Genomic DNA, 14,991 nt, shown 5'->3' with positions numbered 1-14,991 from the left:
GAATTCGAAGCCATCCCTTATATGTATAAAACCATAGTGGCTAATCTTACTTGATAAAAAAATCTTCTTAACTTTATATATATATATATATTTCTAGGCAAGCATATGAAAGGATATATTAAAGAATAAAAGAATATAAGTGGGGACTCCCCTTAATTTACAATTCTAGTTTGAAGCATAGCCATCTTATCACCTTTGCATATATACACTGTTTTGAAATTAAGGGATGGTTGTTGCAGCTAGAGAATGTTGTTGAGATTCTTGTTTGGATGCCATAATTTCCAAAGGATTTGATGCGGAGTTGCTCTCTCTCCAGATGTGTTGAACTTTCCAAGTGAACTTCGATAGAATCATTATAATTTGGTGCATCCAACTCTCCAAAGACCAAGGTATACAACCACTTGTTAGTCCCTTCACCAATAGAGATGAATCCGACTCAATGATAATTTTCTTATTTGATAGATCAAACTCATTTGTAGGTATGAATAAAGTTTTGAACTCGGCTAAATTATTGGAAAATTCTCCAAAAAACCAGCCAGCAGCTCTCATTAGATTGCCATTATCATCTCTGAGTTCGCTTACACCCTCCAGCTACACCTGGGTTACCTCTACTCACGCCATTCGTATTCAGTTTGAGCCAATTCGAATGAGGGAATTTCCAGCAAACAGAGAGTACCCTTCTTTGAAAACTCGAATGTAATGAATACCCCAATGACCCCAAGAATCTTCTGGTCCAACCTGATGATCTGTCTTTCACATGAATTGTAGTTGTGAGCTCTTTAAGCCAACATAAAGAAGTATTGACCACGTCTTCCACCCTCAACTGAATTTCCTCAAAAATCCATTTATTTTTGGCCAGCCATATGCACCAGATTATCATCCATGGTGTCATTGCAAGCACCAAAGAAAATTGGGATTTCGAGCTCCCACAATCAAATCCAAGTACTTGTCTTTCAATTTCAGGCAAAATAAGTTTTAGACGTCTTTGGCAAAAGTATACCAAAAGAACAAGTGGTCTACCATTTCTTCATTGCTCCCACACTACAAGAAAAATTAGCTACCACAACCACTTTTTGTGATGGTCAAAGTTTGACCGTCGCAATATAATATTTATTTCGCCCAAAATCACTAACTCACCCGAAATCTGTCTTCGTTTTCTCACTCACTCACGTTGTACTCACTCACTCACCCGAAATCAATTTAATACTCTATTAACTCACTCACTCACTCTCGCTGTACTCACTCACTCACCCGAAATCAGTCTTCGTTTTCTCTGTCTCTCGTCTCAAACGAAATCAGTCTTCGTTTTCCTGTCACTCTCTCTCTCTCGTCTGAAACTTGAAAACGAAGCCTCACTCTCTCTCTTTCTCTCTCGTCTGCAAATCGAAAATGAAGCCTGTCTCTCTCTCATCTCATACTCGACAGATCTGTCTCTGTCGATGTCTCTCTGCCTCTCTGCCTCTCTACCTCTCTATCGATCTCTCGCTCTCTTGATCTCTCAAACGCGTGAGGGTTCAACTAAACAGATCCGATCTGATTTCGACCTTGAAAATTTAGGTATGTTTTTATACATATTTTGTTAATTTTTCTCTTCAATCGATCCCTAAACCCTAGATTTTACTGCATTTTTTGTTTTCCTGCATAGTTTGTTGATTTTTCTGTATAATCTTAATTTCTATAGGGTTGATTCAAATTTTGATTTGATTTCAAACCAAAATCCCAATTTCTATGATTTTAATTCAATTTTTGATTCAATTTCAAACTAAGACCTTAATTTCTCATTTTTATAGCTAACTAATATTCAATTGGACAAAATCAGATTTCAGGAGACCATCACTCCCCAATTCTGCTTATCAAATCTGAGAACTCACTCAGAATATCAAGTTTACTCTCAGATCTGTATTAATTTTTGTATTTGCTTTAAGTTCAGATTAACTAAGCTTGTATGTAATGGGTGGAGGGAATAAATTTGAAGTAAGTTTCATTTTGTAAAAGATTTTTGTGCTAAAATTCTATATTTAGACAATGGTTTTGATAACTAATAGGTATTTTTCTTTTTTCCTTTTTCTGCAAAAAATAAAGTATGGAATTTCATTTGTTAATGGTTAGAAAGCTCTGAAAGAAACTCTAGCCCACACAGTCACATTTTGTAAACTCTCCATTGAATTTCATTTCTGTATCACAAAATTTGAATATTTACATATACAGATGAGAAGCCAACAATCAAAATTGATTAACCATATCATTTCTGGATAAATACAACCAAAATTTAAAAAATAAGGATGACAATGTTTAAGAGAAAAAAAAGAAACTTTGAAGCCCCTGTCACGTTTTGGTCAATTTGAGATACCCATATGTTTCCAAATTGGTGACAGTCCCTTGACCTCAGTCTTCTATTATCAACTAATTAAAGATGATCTAATAATCTTTTATCTTTCTTCCCAAATTAGTCTATGTAGCCCTTACAGTGGTGGTGATGTGATGATTAATTTGGTGGTGGTGGTGGTGAGAATAATGAGGATATTGATCTCATGTTTCTATTAGTTCATAAGAGAAGACCAAGGTCAAGGTTAAGCATATCATCAGTACGTTATTTAAAAAAATAAAAAAATCTAATATACATAGACCAAAAGGGAGAGTTCCTTCAAAATTCTGAAGCAGACTTGTCGTTTGGAAGGTCATTTAGGTAACTATCCATTACTTGATAAGGCAAGAAAGAGGTCAAGGGGGCATCTCAGCAATTTAAAAACATAGGGATATCTCGAATATTCACTAAAACGTGAAAGGACCACGTTAAATGCTTCTCTTTCACGTTAATAATGGTTCTTGTCTTTTGGATTTATTGTTTTTTGTTTGATTTTATTTTATTTGCAATATTTTTCTATGTATGGTTGTAAATTTATGCATGATTTTTTATGGATCTTATCCTTTTGGATTTAATACTGTATTTTGTTTGATTTGCACATTTTTTCCATGTATGGATTGTAAATGTTAGTATTTTTTATCCTACTTGTTTGCACCACAAAACACAGTAATAGAAAATGTTTCCAGCGTTTTGCGAGTTAGGCGGGCTTAGTTATACAGAGACGTGTGGGTCTCACTATAAATAGAAGAAAAGAAAAGAAAAAGTAGAACAAATTACGTAAAATATTTCGTAATGTAATTACGATGGATCGTCTCATTTGAGTAAAATATTTCGTCAATAGTTGACTAGTTGTTTCCTTAGTTTTAGTTATATGTGACCAGGTGTGTTTAGTTTAAAGGTGACATTGCTATGAAGTGGATATGCCGATAGATAAAAGTTGGATTCAGTTACCTAGAGATGCCCCTGAGTAGGAAACAGGAGTTATTAAGTTCTTGGATTTTGCATTTTCTCATTCAAAGTTCGATAATGCGATCCAATGTCCTTGTGTCAAATGTTTCAACGTGGTGGTAAAGAATAGAGAAAACGTGCATGGTGATTTATTATGGTATGGGATAGATAAGGGATATATACATTGGACACATCATGGTGAGACATTCGAAGATGAATATATAATTAATGAGTCCAAAGAGGGTGATGATATGCAAAGAATGTTACAAGATGCATTTGAAATCCCAAACTCTGAGTGTGAAGATGTTAATGAGTCAAATGATGACAGTCCAGATGAGCCAAATGAGGATGCAAACAAGTTTTATGAAATGTTGAAAGCTGCCGAGACTGAGTTATATCCAGGTTGTACTAAATTTTTAAAACTATCTTTCATTGTAAAGTTCTTACATCTGAAATGTCTTAATGGATGGAACAATAAATCATTTAATATGTTACTCGAATTGTTAAAAGATGCATTTCCTACTGGTGAAAAGTTGCCAAAGAATTATTACGAATTGAAGAAGATCCTGCGGGAACTTGGCTTACATTACAAGAAGATACATTCGTGCCCGAATGACTGCATGCTATATTGAAAGGAGCATGAGAATGCAAATGAATGCGTAGTGTGTGGTGAGTCTAGATGGAGATCAATTAGATGCGAGTCAACTGAGGGACCTTCTCGTTCGTCTACAAAAGATAAGAAAATAGCTGCAAAGATTTTGCGTCATTTTCCATTAAAACCGAGCCTTAAGCGGTTGTTTATGTCTTTAAAAACAGTCGAGAATATGAGATGGCATTCCGATAGTCATATAAAAGACGGTGTGTTGAGGCATCCAGCTGGCTCTATGGCGTGGGAAACTTTAGACAAGGAGTATCCGTTATTTGGTTTTGAACCTCGGAATGTTAGACTTGGATTGGCAAGCGATGGTTTTACTCCTTTCAGTTAGATGAGCACTCCTCACAGTACATGGCCTGTTGTTTTGATTCCGTATAACTTATCTCAATGGATGTGTATGAAACCAACTTCTTTTATGTTGTCGTTACTCATTCCAGGTCCTAAGGCTCCTGGGAACGACATTGATGTGTATCTGCAACCATTGATAGATGAATTGAATGAATTGTGGACAGATGGAATTTAGACATACGATGCCTCAAGAAAATAAAATTTTAAGATGCATGCAACCGTTTTATGGACTATTAACGACTTTCCTGCATATGCGAACTTATCAGGATGGAATACTAAAGGAAAACTTGTTTGTCCCTCTTGCCACAAAGATACTTGTTCAGTTAGATTGCATAAAGGAAACAAAGAATGTTACTTGGGACATCGTCGATTTTTACCACTTGATCATAGATTCCGAAAAAATAAAAATTCGTTTAATGGAAAAAAATAGTTGAAATACACACCAAAACCGTTGAGTGGAGAGGATGTGCTTTATCAATTACGAAAATACGAGAAAATTATTTTTGGTAAGGCAAATAAAGATAAGATTGGGAAGAAGAGAAAAAAGGATGATTGCAAGTTACCAAAAAATTGGAAGAAAAAAAGTATATTTTTTCAATTTACCGTATTGGAAAGATCTTTTATTGCGTCACAATTTGGATGTTATGCACATTGAAAAAAATATATGCGATAATTTGATTGGAACACTTTTGAACATTGAAGGTTCAACAAAAGACAATTTGAAAAGTCGTCTTGATATACAATTAATGGGTATAAGGAAAGAACTTCACCCGATACCGGAAAGGGGGAAACTGTTACTAAAAGCGCCCTCGATCCACGGGGTGCGCGGATCCGCTTTTGACCCTTGAGGTTTGGGAGTCGCCACCTAGTTATTAAGATCTAAGAACCAAACTGACTCTAAGAAAGGCAAATGTTACAAATCTACGAAAGAAAAAAGGGTCCGGAGATCACGTTATGGGGTTGGAAAGTGTTAGGCACCAACCCCGCCCGACCAAAGCCGGTCTCTACTAATTTCTCAAATAAATTACATTGCTATAAAGACCTAGATAAAAATATTAAGAAATTATACCTTTCCGAAGACAACTTTATCGTTCCCTCATATTTGACAGAGTAACTCCTTGTTCAGTATTCCTTGCTTCAGTCTATCTCCGGATCTGATTTCTGATCTCCGAGGCGAGGTATCCCTTCCTTAGATCTGGATTCTTCGAATTTGTTTATGGATTTTGAGGGTGTTTTTGAAGGGCTTCTAGGTGTTTTTTGAGCTAAAATTGAGGTATGGGTGCTAGGTAAGGAGTTGGGACTCCAAAACTAGGGTTTATGGGAGGCTAGGGGGACTTTTTGATCTACTTCTCTTAGGGTTTATGATTTGATACGAAAATAGGATGTGAGGACCTCTATTTATAGATTTTTTTAAGGGTTGATTTAGATAGAATTAGTGTTTGATTATAATTATTTTAGTTAGAGTTGTATTTTAGTTAGAATTATTTTAGGCAAAATTGTATTTTTATTAGAATTGTTTTAGGTAGAGTTATATTTTAGTTAGAACTCTATTAAATAGAGTTATTATTTAATTAAAACTCTATTAAGATTTTGACTTTTGGTCTTATTTGATTGACTTTAATATTTTGACTTTAGTCATAATTGATTGACTTTAAGATTTTGACTTTTAGTCTTAATTAATTGACTTTAATTTTGACTTTAGTCTTACTTGATTGACTTTAATAACTTGACTTTAGTCTTTCTTGATTGACTTTAATTTTTTGGAGAACCCCCCTCTATTATATCTTTAATTCTTTGGACCCCCAAATGGAGGGGTCCTTAAAGAAATATCTTGCTAACCCTCAACAATTTTGCCTGAGAGCCCGATTTATTGATTTTTTTAGTTCAAATTTTTAAATTAATTTCATTAATATTTCACTTTAATTATTTAATATTTTATTTATTAATTTCAAAAATTTTAATTATGAAAATTGTGAAATTACCGTTTTGCCCCCGGAGAAGACTTTTCGCTTTTTAAGTTGGTTTTTCATGTTCCAAGATGTTTTAGAATCAATTTTTCGTAAGGAATTCAATGGAAATATTGGTTTGTGTCATTTATGAAGTTTTGTTGTGTGAAATGATCATGAACTTTATGAGGGGCATTTTCGTAATTTTGTTAAATTCTGTTAAAATTGGCGAAATGATTTATTTGATTTCGATTTGTTATTTTATGTATTTGAATGGGTTTTCCTAAGTGTAATGTAGGCTCTAAGGATATTTTGATGTTAGGGGTATTTTGGTAATTTGATCATTTTTTAGTCATTTTTATCGTGAAACTTTTTTTTGTCTGCAAGATGATGATTTCTATGTTTCTGGAGTCATATTTTTCTATCGCAGCGTGGTTTCTAAGGTTTTGTCAGTTCGAGATACCTCATCCGGATTTCTGAAACATATTTGGTAACAAAATAAAGTATTGGAATAAACATCCATCATTGGGAACCGTTGCGATCGGGTTGACGAGTTGATTAATCAGGCGAATACAAAAATGGGGTGTCTACAGTTACTACCGCCTGCATGTTACACAATGTTGTCACTTGAAAAGAAGAAGTTTTGTGAATGCTTAAAGGGTGTAAAGGTTCCAGATAGTTATTTTTCAAAATTTTCAAGATGTGTTCAGGTTAAATAATGCAAGATCTCAGGACTGAAGAGTCATGATTTTCATGTACTGATGCAACGATTTATTCCACTTGCAATACGGGGACTCTTGCCTAATAATGTATGGTCTGTTTTGATTGAGTTGTTCACATTTTTCAGACAATTATGTTGTAAGGTACTCAAGGTAAGGGGACTAGAATTTTTTGAACATCAAATTGTTTTAACACTCTGTAAAATGGAGATGATCTTTCCGCTGGCATTCTTTGATATTATGGTTCATCTACCCATTCATTTAGCTAGTGAGGTCAAGATGGCCGGTCCAGTACACTACAGGTGGATGTATCCAATAGAGAGATACTTTCACAGGCTAAAGTCATATGTGCATAATAAAAATTATCCAAAGGGTTCAATTGCAGAAGGTTATCTTTGTGAAGAATCGTTAACATTTTGCTCGAGGTACTTGCATGGGGTCCAAACAAGATTCAACCAACTAGAGCGTAATAACGATAGTGTTGATGTTGGCTCGAGTGGAATGTTATCAATTTTTATGGAAAATGGTCGTTCTATTGGAAAGGCTATCCCACAAATATTGGGATCCAGTGAGTGGGAACAAGCACGTATTTACGTGTTGAACAACTGTAATGAAATTGCTCCATTTGTTTGGTAAGATAATTTTTTTCAAATCTACTCTTTATATATTCATAATTTTCATTATTCACTTATTAATGGAACAATTTATTTTATAGACAACATAGACAGTTGATTAAAGACACTCATAATCACATGAGTGCGAGGGATATGGAGCGAAAACATATTAAAGAATTTTTCGAATGGTTTAAACATCACGTATGTATTCAATATCATGATTACATTTTTTTATTAAGTACAATTCAATATAATTGTAACTTTAGTTATTCTATTTTCTAATTTTAAATAGGTTACTCAAATGCGATTACATGGTGAGCCTGTGGATGAATGTATCGAGAATCTAGCTTTGGGTCCATCACATAATGTGATTTGTTTTAAGGGATATATTGTGAATGACTTTAGATTTCACACAAAAGAGCGCGACAGACAGCGAAAGACTCAAAACAGTGGTGTGTTCGTATCTACAGAGACACATAGTTTTGCAAGCGTGAGGGACATGAATCCAGTGACAGGCAATGTTGGATATTATGGCATCTTAAATGATGTTTTAGAGTTAAAGTAACCTAATGGGTATCGAGTTGTTTTATTCAAATGTCATTAGTGGTATGTTTTGAGTCGTGGGGGATTCAAACAAGATGAATATGGGTTCAGTTGTATGAATATTACACGGACATTATCTACTAACGAACCTTATATCTTTGCAAACCAGGCACAATCTTTTTATAAGCAAGATGAATATGGGTATAGGAATGATATCCAAGGAGTACTTGTCGAAGGAAATGACGGTGACCATGATTTCATTAATGATGATGATGATGATGATGATGTTTAGTCATTTTGTTTTACTTCTTTTTTCTTGTTGCTTGTTTTTCTCTTGAGGACTCCTTACCTATTTTTTAATAAAATTTTTACTTATTGATAGTTTGTTAAGTGAAATTTCCTTCTAATTGGTGAATATATTGATTTTCATTGTTATGAATTGCTTAGTTAGATATGTCTCGTGGAGAATCTTCTAGAGTTATGCCATCCGAGGATGTTGGAGACAGTGTGAGTAGTGCAGGTATGATATGTTGTATTAAATTATTTTGAATATCATGTACTATCGTTAATGACATGTGCATCTAGATGATTTATCGTTAACATTTTTTTGTTTGTTATGATTTCATCTTTTTAGCTTCTACTAGCACGAGGAAGAGAGGCCCTACGCGAGGTGTGGGTAATTTTGGCCAGAAGATAGGCAAAAAGATGTCATTAGATTGGAATAAATATGACCAGGCGGTAGGAGAGAATGCTAGTCGTTTTTCACAATTATTGGGGACTATTGTTTGGCATTCTAGTTATGCCCCTTTGCAATATAAGAAATGGGCTGACATTCCAAAGCATTCAAAGGACTCACTATGGCAAGCTGTCAAGGTAAATATAAATTAATGTGTTTGTTATTTTTCTAATTATATCATTTTTTATTTATTTATTAAATTATGTGTTTTTGTAGAATAAGACCGAAATTGATGATTCAAATAAGAAGTGGATGATGCAACGTATGTCGGCGAGGTATAGAGATTGGAAGAATAATTTAAAGAATAATTTCAAAAAATATAAGACATATGAGGAGAGATTGCTACATATTCCTACTGGCATCTCAAAGGCTGAATGGACTTGGCTTGTCCATTATTGGAGTACCCCCGAGGCTCAGGTATAAATTATTACATATTTCTTAATTAATCATTTTAAAGAATGATATGTTTGTAATGTTATTAAATTTGTGTAGGTTATCTCAAAAAGGAATAGCAAGAATAGGAAAAACCAAGTAATTAAACTTAAGGGGGGGACAAAGAGTTGTGCACAGTATTGGTCAGAGATGGTGTGTGTTTATATGTTAATTATATATATGTTTTTTTTAATATTTAAGTGACCTACGATATATACTATTTTTTTTTTTTCATGTAATTATAGGCCAAGGGTAAAGAATATGGTAGTTTACCTACTCGGGTTGAAGTTTAATTTTCAAGAAAATTCATACTAGGAAAAATGGGTCTTACAGTGATCCTAAATCGGCCGAGCTTATTGTACGTAAGAAGTCAATTGTCAAATAAATTAATTATTGTAAGATAATTATTAATGTATTTTTTTTTTTACTGAATAATATGATAAAAAAACATAAAGATAGTGGCGGATCTGATTCTACACCCATAAGTAAGAAGATATTTACTAAGGAGATGGGACCAGAGCGACATGGTAGAGTGCGTACATATGGCCTAGGCCCGACTCCGAGTTCGGTTTTTACATCTACTTCTAACTCATCTTGTAATAGTACTTATGCCGAGATGCAATCCCAATTGAATGAGATGCAAAACACGTAAGTGGAACGTGATCGACAATATGAGGAGAGGATTGCTGAGTTGCAAAACATGCAAGTGGAACGTGATCGACAACATGAGGAGAGGATTGCTGAGCTACAAAGGGAGATGCAGATGCAGATGTAGATACAGATGCATATGCAAATGCAAAGAGAGATCCATAGCCAAGTACAGAGCCAAGTCCAAGAGTATATAGCCCTATACTTTCGCTCCATGTTTCCTAATAGTCATCCTCCCAGTTAATGACCTTGAAAGTCAATTAGATACATTTAGTTTTTGGTACATTTAATATCTCCACTTTAGACTTTTATACATACGTGTTGTTTAATTAATAACTGCTTTTTTCTTTTGTAACTAACCCCTTTTTAACTCTGCCAATGTAAAATTAAATATTTTACATTGCCGGTCCCAAGCCCGGAGAAAGGAGGAGGGAAAAGATAAGGTATTGTTTCATATTTCAAAACATAAATAATCAGGTTTTGTAGATATCTGAACTTTTTTTTTATATGCAGCAAATCTTCGTAGTGTATGTAGCTTTGAAGGTCTCCAGTCGACAACAAAGGCAGTGGAGCAAAGATGAGATCAGGCTTGTGGTGATGACTTTTTTCTCTCTTTATACTTCTTTTTGTTTTTAATGTGTGTCCTGCTGTGTAAATATGAGCATTTGATTCTTATATCAATGTAAACTCATAGATATGTTTAAAATTGAATGAAATCGAACCCACCCATGAACCCATTCTTCTGTAGCTAATGTGGCATCTAGTAAGCAGCCTGTGGCACACACTAATCTTACTTCTGGTAGTGTTTCTTAGTCAGCTTCATCACAAGTTGCTCAGGTATTTCTTCTATTTGATTAACATTACCTTACTTTTCTGTTTTGTAATGAGCAAAAAAAAAAAATGATGGATACTTCCCTGAATTTATGATACGAGTGAGATATCTTTATAATGATTATGATGCCATTAATTCACTGAGGTCTATTTAACAATGTACATGGTATAGCCCTTTGTCTTCCATTTACATGGTAGCGACAGGAAGGATCAGGAATGCAGGTGTTGCTTCATAAATTGTGAAAATTTGGAAATTAGCCCCAAACTCAGCCACTAAACTTGTGTGTACTAATGTCTGCCTATTCTCGTACAAAATGGTCCAGGAATTGATCTTTAGATCATTGTTCGAAATGATGTGTTTCCAGGGTAGAAATGCTACTGGCTCAAGTCAAGCTGCGGATCAATTGTCTGTTAGGAAGGTTTCCACTATCCGTAGCCCATTAAAAGTTGCTTCTCCCATTACTAATGTTTTACCCGACTTTGGATCAAATGCACGTGGATGGGCAGTGGTGGATAGGCCTAGGTTGCACTATGGTAGGGTTTCAAACAATGGAAATGGAAATCAGGATTTGCTGGGTGAACAGAATCGGGGGCCTAGGATGAACAGGTCAAAAAGCCAATGGATGCCAACTAATTCTGTTGATGCCCACTCAACAAAGACAGGATCTACAAGTGAACAGGGAAAGATCATTATCTATACTAATCAGTATAATATGGAAGATTTTCCTGTTAACTATGCTAATGCTAAGTTCTTCGTAATCAAATTGTATAGTGAGGATAATGTGCATAAGAGCATTAAATATAATGTATGGTCAAGTACTCCTAATGGGAACAAGAGACTGGAACTAGCGTATCAAGATGCACAAACAATAGCTGCTGGAAATCCAAGAGGCTATCATGTATTTCTGTTCTTTTCTGTGAGTTTATTTATAATCAATTTGGGTATTGCTTTTTTCCATCTTTGGTTTTGTTTTAAGCTTTGCTGACGGGGATTCTTTCCAATGCAGGTTAATGCAAGTGGGCAGTTTTGTGGTGTTGCAGAGATGATTGGCACAGTTGACTTTAACAAGGATATGGATTTCTGGCAGCAAGATAAATGGAGTGGTAGCTTCCCTGTTAAGTGGCATATAGTAAAAGATGTACCAAACACTAATTTTCGGCATATCATATTAGAGAACAATGAGAATAAGCCAGTAACTAATAGCAGAGACACGCAAGAGGTAAGCTGAGTTCTTGTTTGTTCTATTGATACAATGCCTACTGTGGTTTGATACAATGCAGCTAAGGCCGCTAAGTGGGGCATGCTTGGATCGTTGTACAATGGTGGATACACCCCCTTGATCGATGTTTTCAGCAATGCAAGCTGAGTTCTTGTTTGTTCTATTGATACAATGCCTACTGTGAAATGCTGTGGACACTTATGCATCGTGCTGTCTATAATTACGTGATTTGATTTTTGTTTGCTGTCAGTTTTTCAGATTCAAATCGAAGATGGTGGTCAGTTCTGCAGTGGAATCCCGATGTCGCCACCCAACTCATTGTTGCATCTGATGATGATAATTCACCTTCTCTAAGAGTAACCTCTTTTTGAGATATTCTTTTTTTGTTTAGGTATTAGTTTAATAAGGATGTTAAGTTCACTAATTGGCTATTATATTTATACAAAATTCTGGGATGTGAGAAACACGATATCACCAGTGAAAGAGTTTGTTGGTCACAATAAAGGTCTGGGACAGCGGTAATTCATTTGCCCTTCATTTTAGACTTGTTATTTTTAACTGATGGTTTATAATCTGGAGAGGTGTTTATGATATAGCAGTTCAATATATTTTAGTACCTATTTCTTTTCCTTTTAAATAAGTTGGTCTGATGCTCTCTCTCTCTCTCTGCAAGTTGGTTGTTCTTACTGTTGCAGCATTATTACTCATCTTACATGTTTTAGGGACTTTGTTTTCTCTGTAAAATACTTGATAATTTTCTCTCATTGTAAGTTGTTTTTTAGCTGAAGATCCGGTGGATCTCCTCTTCATCATAGATTCATCTGGGTTTCGTTCAATTCAAGGTCAATTTCCTTTCTGATTTGAAATTTTATATAATGCCCTAGATTTTTCTAGTTTTAATTCGAAACACAAGAAATTGAGTGACACCAAGTGTACCGTAGTTTATTATCGACTTGAGCTTTTGTCATTTTGGTGCAGATGGGGAAAGATGTCGTGACATTTTTGTCATGGGCAGCAGAACCAGAAATGGAAGAAAGAAAACTGGTAAATAGGCATACTTAAGCTCATTTCTATTATTCCAAGAAGAAAGAAAACTGGTAAATAGGCATTTTTGTGTGTGCGTGTGCAGGTGTTAAGCATGCGTGTTCAACCCCTATAATGGTTCCCATACCAAACTATTTTTTTCTTCATTCTTTTACAAGTTTATAGTGAACTGACAAGTTGTTATTCAATTCTTAATACTATATCAGACCATTTTTACTGATCTTTTTTTGTTTATGAAGATTGCGTACTATTTTATTTGTCTGTTAATCAGGTCATTTCTTTCGTAGGTTCTTGAATGACGGGATAAAAAATAGTCCAATTTCTTGTACCAATTTAGCATCAATTCGTTGGGGTTGGTTACCAAGTTAGCATCAATCCAATGATGCCCCTCCACCCTAACTCAAACATGTTTGGTACACAATATCACACGGTGTGGATGGTTTACCTCATAAATCTCAACCCCCAAGCCATAACCTGTCATCTTATCCATCTAAGATATTATCCAGGGTTGTGTTGATGTATAAAAAAAATCTGTACTTCCCATCAGTCTCCACAAGCTAAGATTTCTTAGATAGCAAAGTCATAATAGGAACCTAAAGATATTAAGTTTTCGCCTCTGTGCTTCTTTGCAAGAAGCATATATGGCTTGTCCTCTGTTGGATTTCTTCTCAAATCTCCACACATTCACCATTATCTTTTTCTCTCTATTACTTCTTCTTTTCTTTATAGGTTTCTTTCTATTACTTGTTGACACAATCATCTTAATCCAATTCATCATCAAAGATCAATACTTACCCAGATGGATAGGATACACTTTTGGTTCACTACTTCTCTTGAACCACTTCATCGGTTCCACTTCACCTTCACCCACCACTCCTGCGCAGCTCGTAAGTGAATTCTACCTTCATTGGTACTATCTTTGTATAATAATTATTGATATTATGTTTGGGTTTCTGTCAAATCGCCTTAATTTTGGTTTGTATTTATGAATTTTTAATTGTCTGGGAGATGGGAAGAGTTTATCTATAATTCTATAAGCTAGTGGGTATGATAAGACAGAGAAATTATATGAGCAGTTACCCAGCCAGCAATGTAGCTGACATTATAGGATGTTTACTTTGAACAGGAGCGGAGCTAGGATTTTTTTGTAGAAGGGGCAAACTAGTTAATGGTGTATGCTTGAAGATGAATAGTTTTAAAGAGAAATGCGCCATATGTTTATCGAAAATTGTGGAAGGAGAAGAGATCAGGGAGTCGAAATGCAGTCACTTGTTTCACAAAGACTGCATTGACAGGTGGCCACAGTATGATTGTGCCACGTGTCCATTGTGTAGGAGGCTGACGTTAGATGAAGATATGGTGATCTAGCACAGTTCAATGCAAAGTCTGCTAGAAAATAATGGCGATGGAGAGTTGGGTTTGTTCCTTATATATTTGCATTACATCACACTTCAGTATTTGTAAGATATTTTGTTTTAATTACTCAAATGTCCATTAATTTTTGTAACGTAAAAGTAAAATCAGTCCGGAATAGGTAACAATTTCAAAAGATATTCAGCAATGCTGATGTCTGGGGTCAAGGTCATCAATTTCAAAACATAGGGGTATCTCCAATATTCAGCAATACATGAGGGGGCCGGTGTAAAATTGAAATATTTTTTTTCAAAAGCTTTTACAGCGACGGCCAAAACCGTAGCTAAAGAACAAAATTTTTTTTTTTTTAAAACCCTGTAGCGACGGCCAATATTGACTGTCGCTATAAGTATTCCATCTAACGACGTTTTAGTGAAAAGTTGGCCGTCGGTATAAGATACAGCGATGGGACTATTAGCGACGACTACCGACGGCCTCCCTGGCCATCGCTAGATGCCTTTTGCGACGGTATTTGTTGCTATAGCCCTATTTTACTGTAGTGCCACAACATGGGCAATTTGATGCCATG

At 35.1% G+C, this 14,991-nt stretch overlaps 1 protein-coding gene and 1 long non-coding RNA gene across 4 annotated transcripts; both read left to right on the top strand.

Moving 5' to 3' along the window:
• Positions 1-1,388: 1,388 nt before the first annotated feature.
• Positions 1,389-12,144, top strand: LOC147382753 (YTH domain-containing protein ECT2-like). Of its 3 annotated transcripts, none has more exons than XM_086427055.1 (3): positions 1,389-1,557; positions 10,468-11,702; positions 11,793-12,144. In XM_086427055.1, the coding sequence occupies exons 2-3, from the start codon at positions 11,100-11,102 to the stop codon at positions 12,012-12,014; spliced, it is 825 nt and encodes a 274-aa protein (XP_086283181.1). In that variant the 5' UTR covers positions 1,389-1,557; positions 10,468-11,099; the 3' UTR covers positions 12,015-12,144. The 3 variants fall into 3 exon arrangements, with proteins under 3 accessions (XP_086283181.1, XP_086283183.1, XP_086283182.1); XM_086427057.1 differs by having other exon boundaries at positions 1,392-1,557; positions 10,468-11,684; XM_086427056.1 differs by lacking the exon at positions 1,389-1,557 and adding an exon at positions 10,322-10,397.
• A 57-nt stretch (positions 12,145-12,201) lies between these two features.
• LOC147382752 (uncharacterized) lies at positions 12,202-13,837 on the top strand. Its single transcript, XR_015173251.1, has 2 exons — positions 12,202-12,847; positions 12,984-13,837. It is a non-coding gene; the product is annotated as an uncharacterized LOC147382752 (long non-coding RNA).
• Positions 13,838-14,991: the final 1,154 nt, after the last annotated feature.

This window comes from Akebia trifoliata, chromosome 16, assembly GCF_017979445.1.
Source record: "Akebia trifoliata isolate Shusen 1 chromosome 16, ASM1797944v1, whole genome shotgun sequence".
NCBI lineage: Eukaryota > Viridiplantae > Streptophyta > Magnoliopsida > Ranunculales > Lardizabalaceae > Akebia > Akebia trifoliata.
Note: the sequence above shows the minus strand (reverse complement) of the source record. Positions and strands in the feature narration are given on the sequence as shown.

What these genes read in the sequence shown, in the direction of transcription:
- LOC147382753 (XM_086427055.1), top strand. Translation starts at nt 11,100, where the DNA reads ATGGTCCAGGAATTGATCTTTAGATCATTGTTCGAAATGATGTGTTTC. An exon ending in ATGTATTTCTGTTCTTTTCT is followed by an intron (nt 11,703 to 11,792) that starts GTGAGTTTATTT and finishes TTTCCAATGCAG; the next exon opens with GTTAATGCAAGTGGGCAGTT.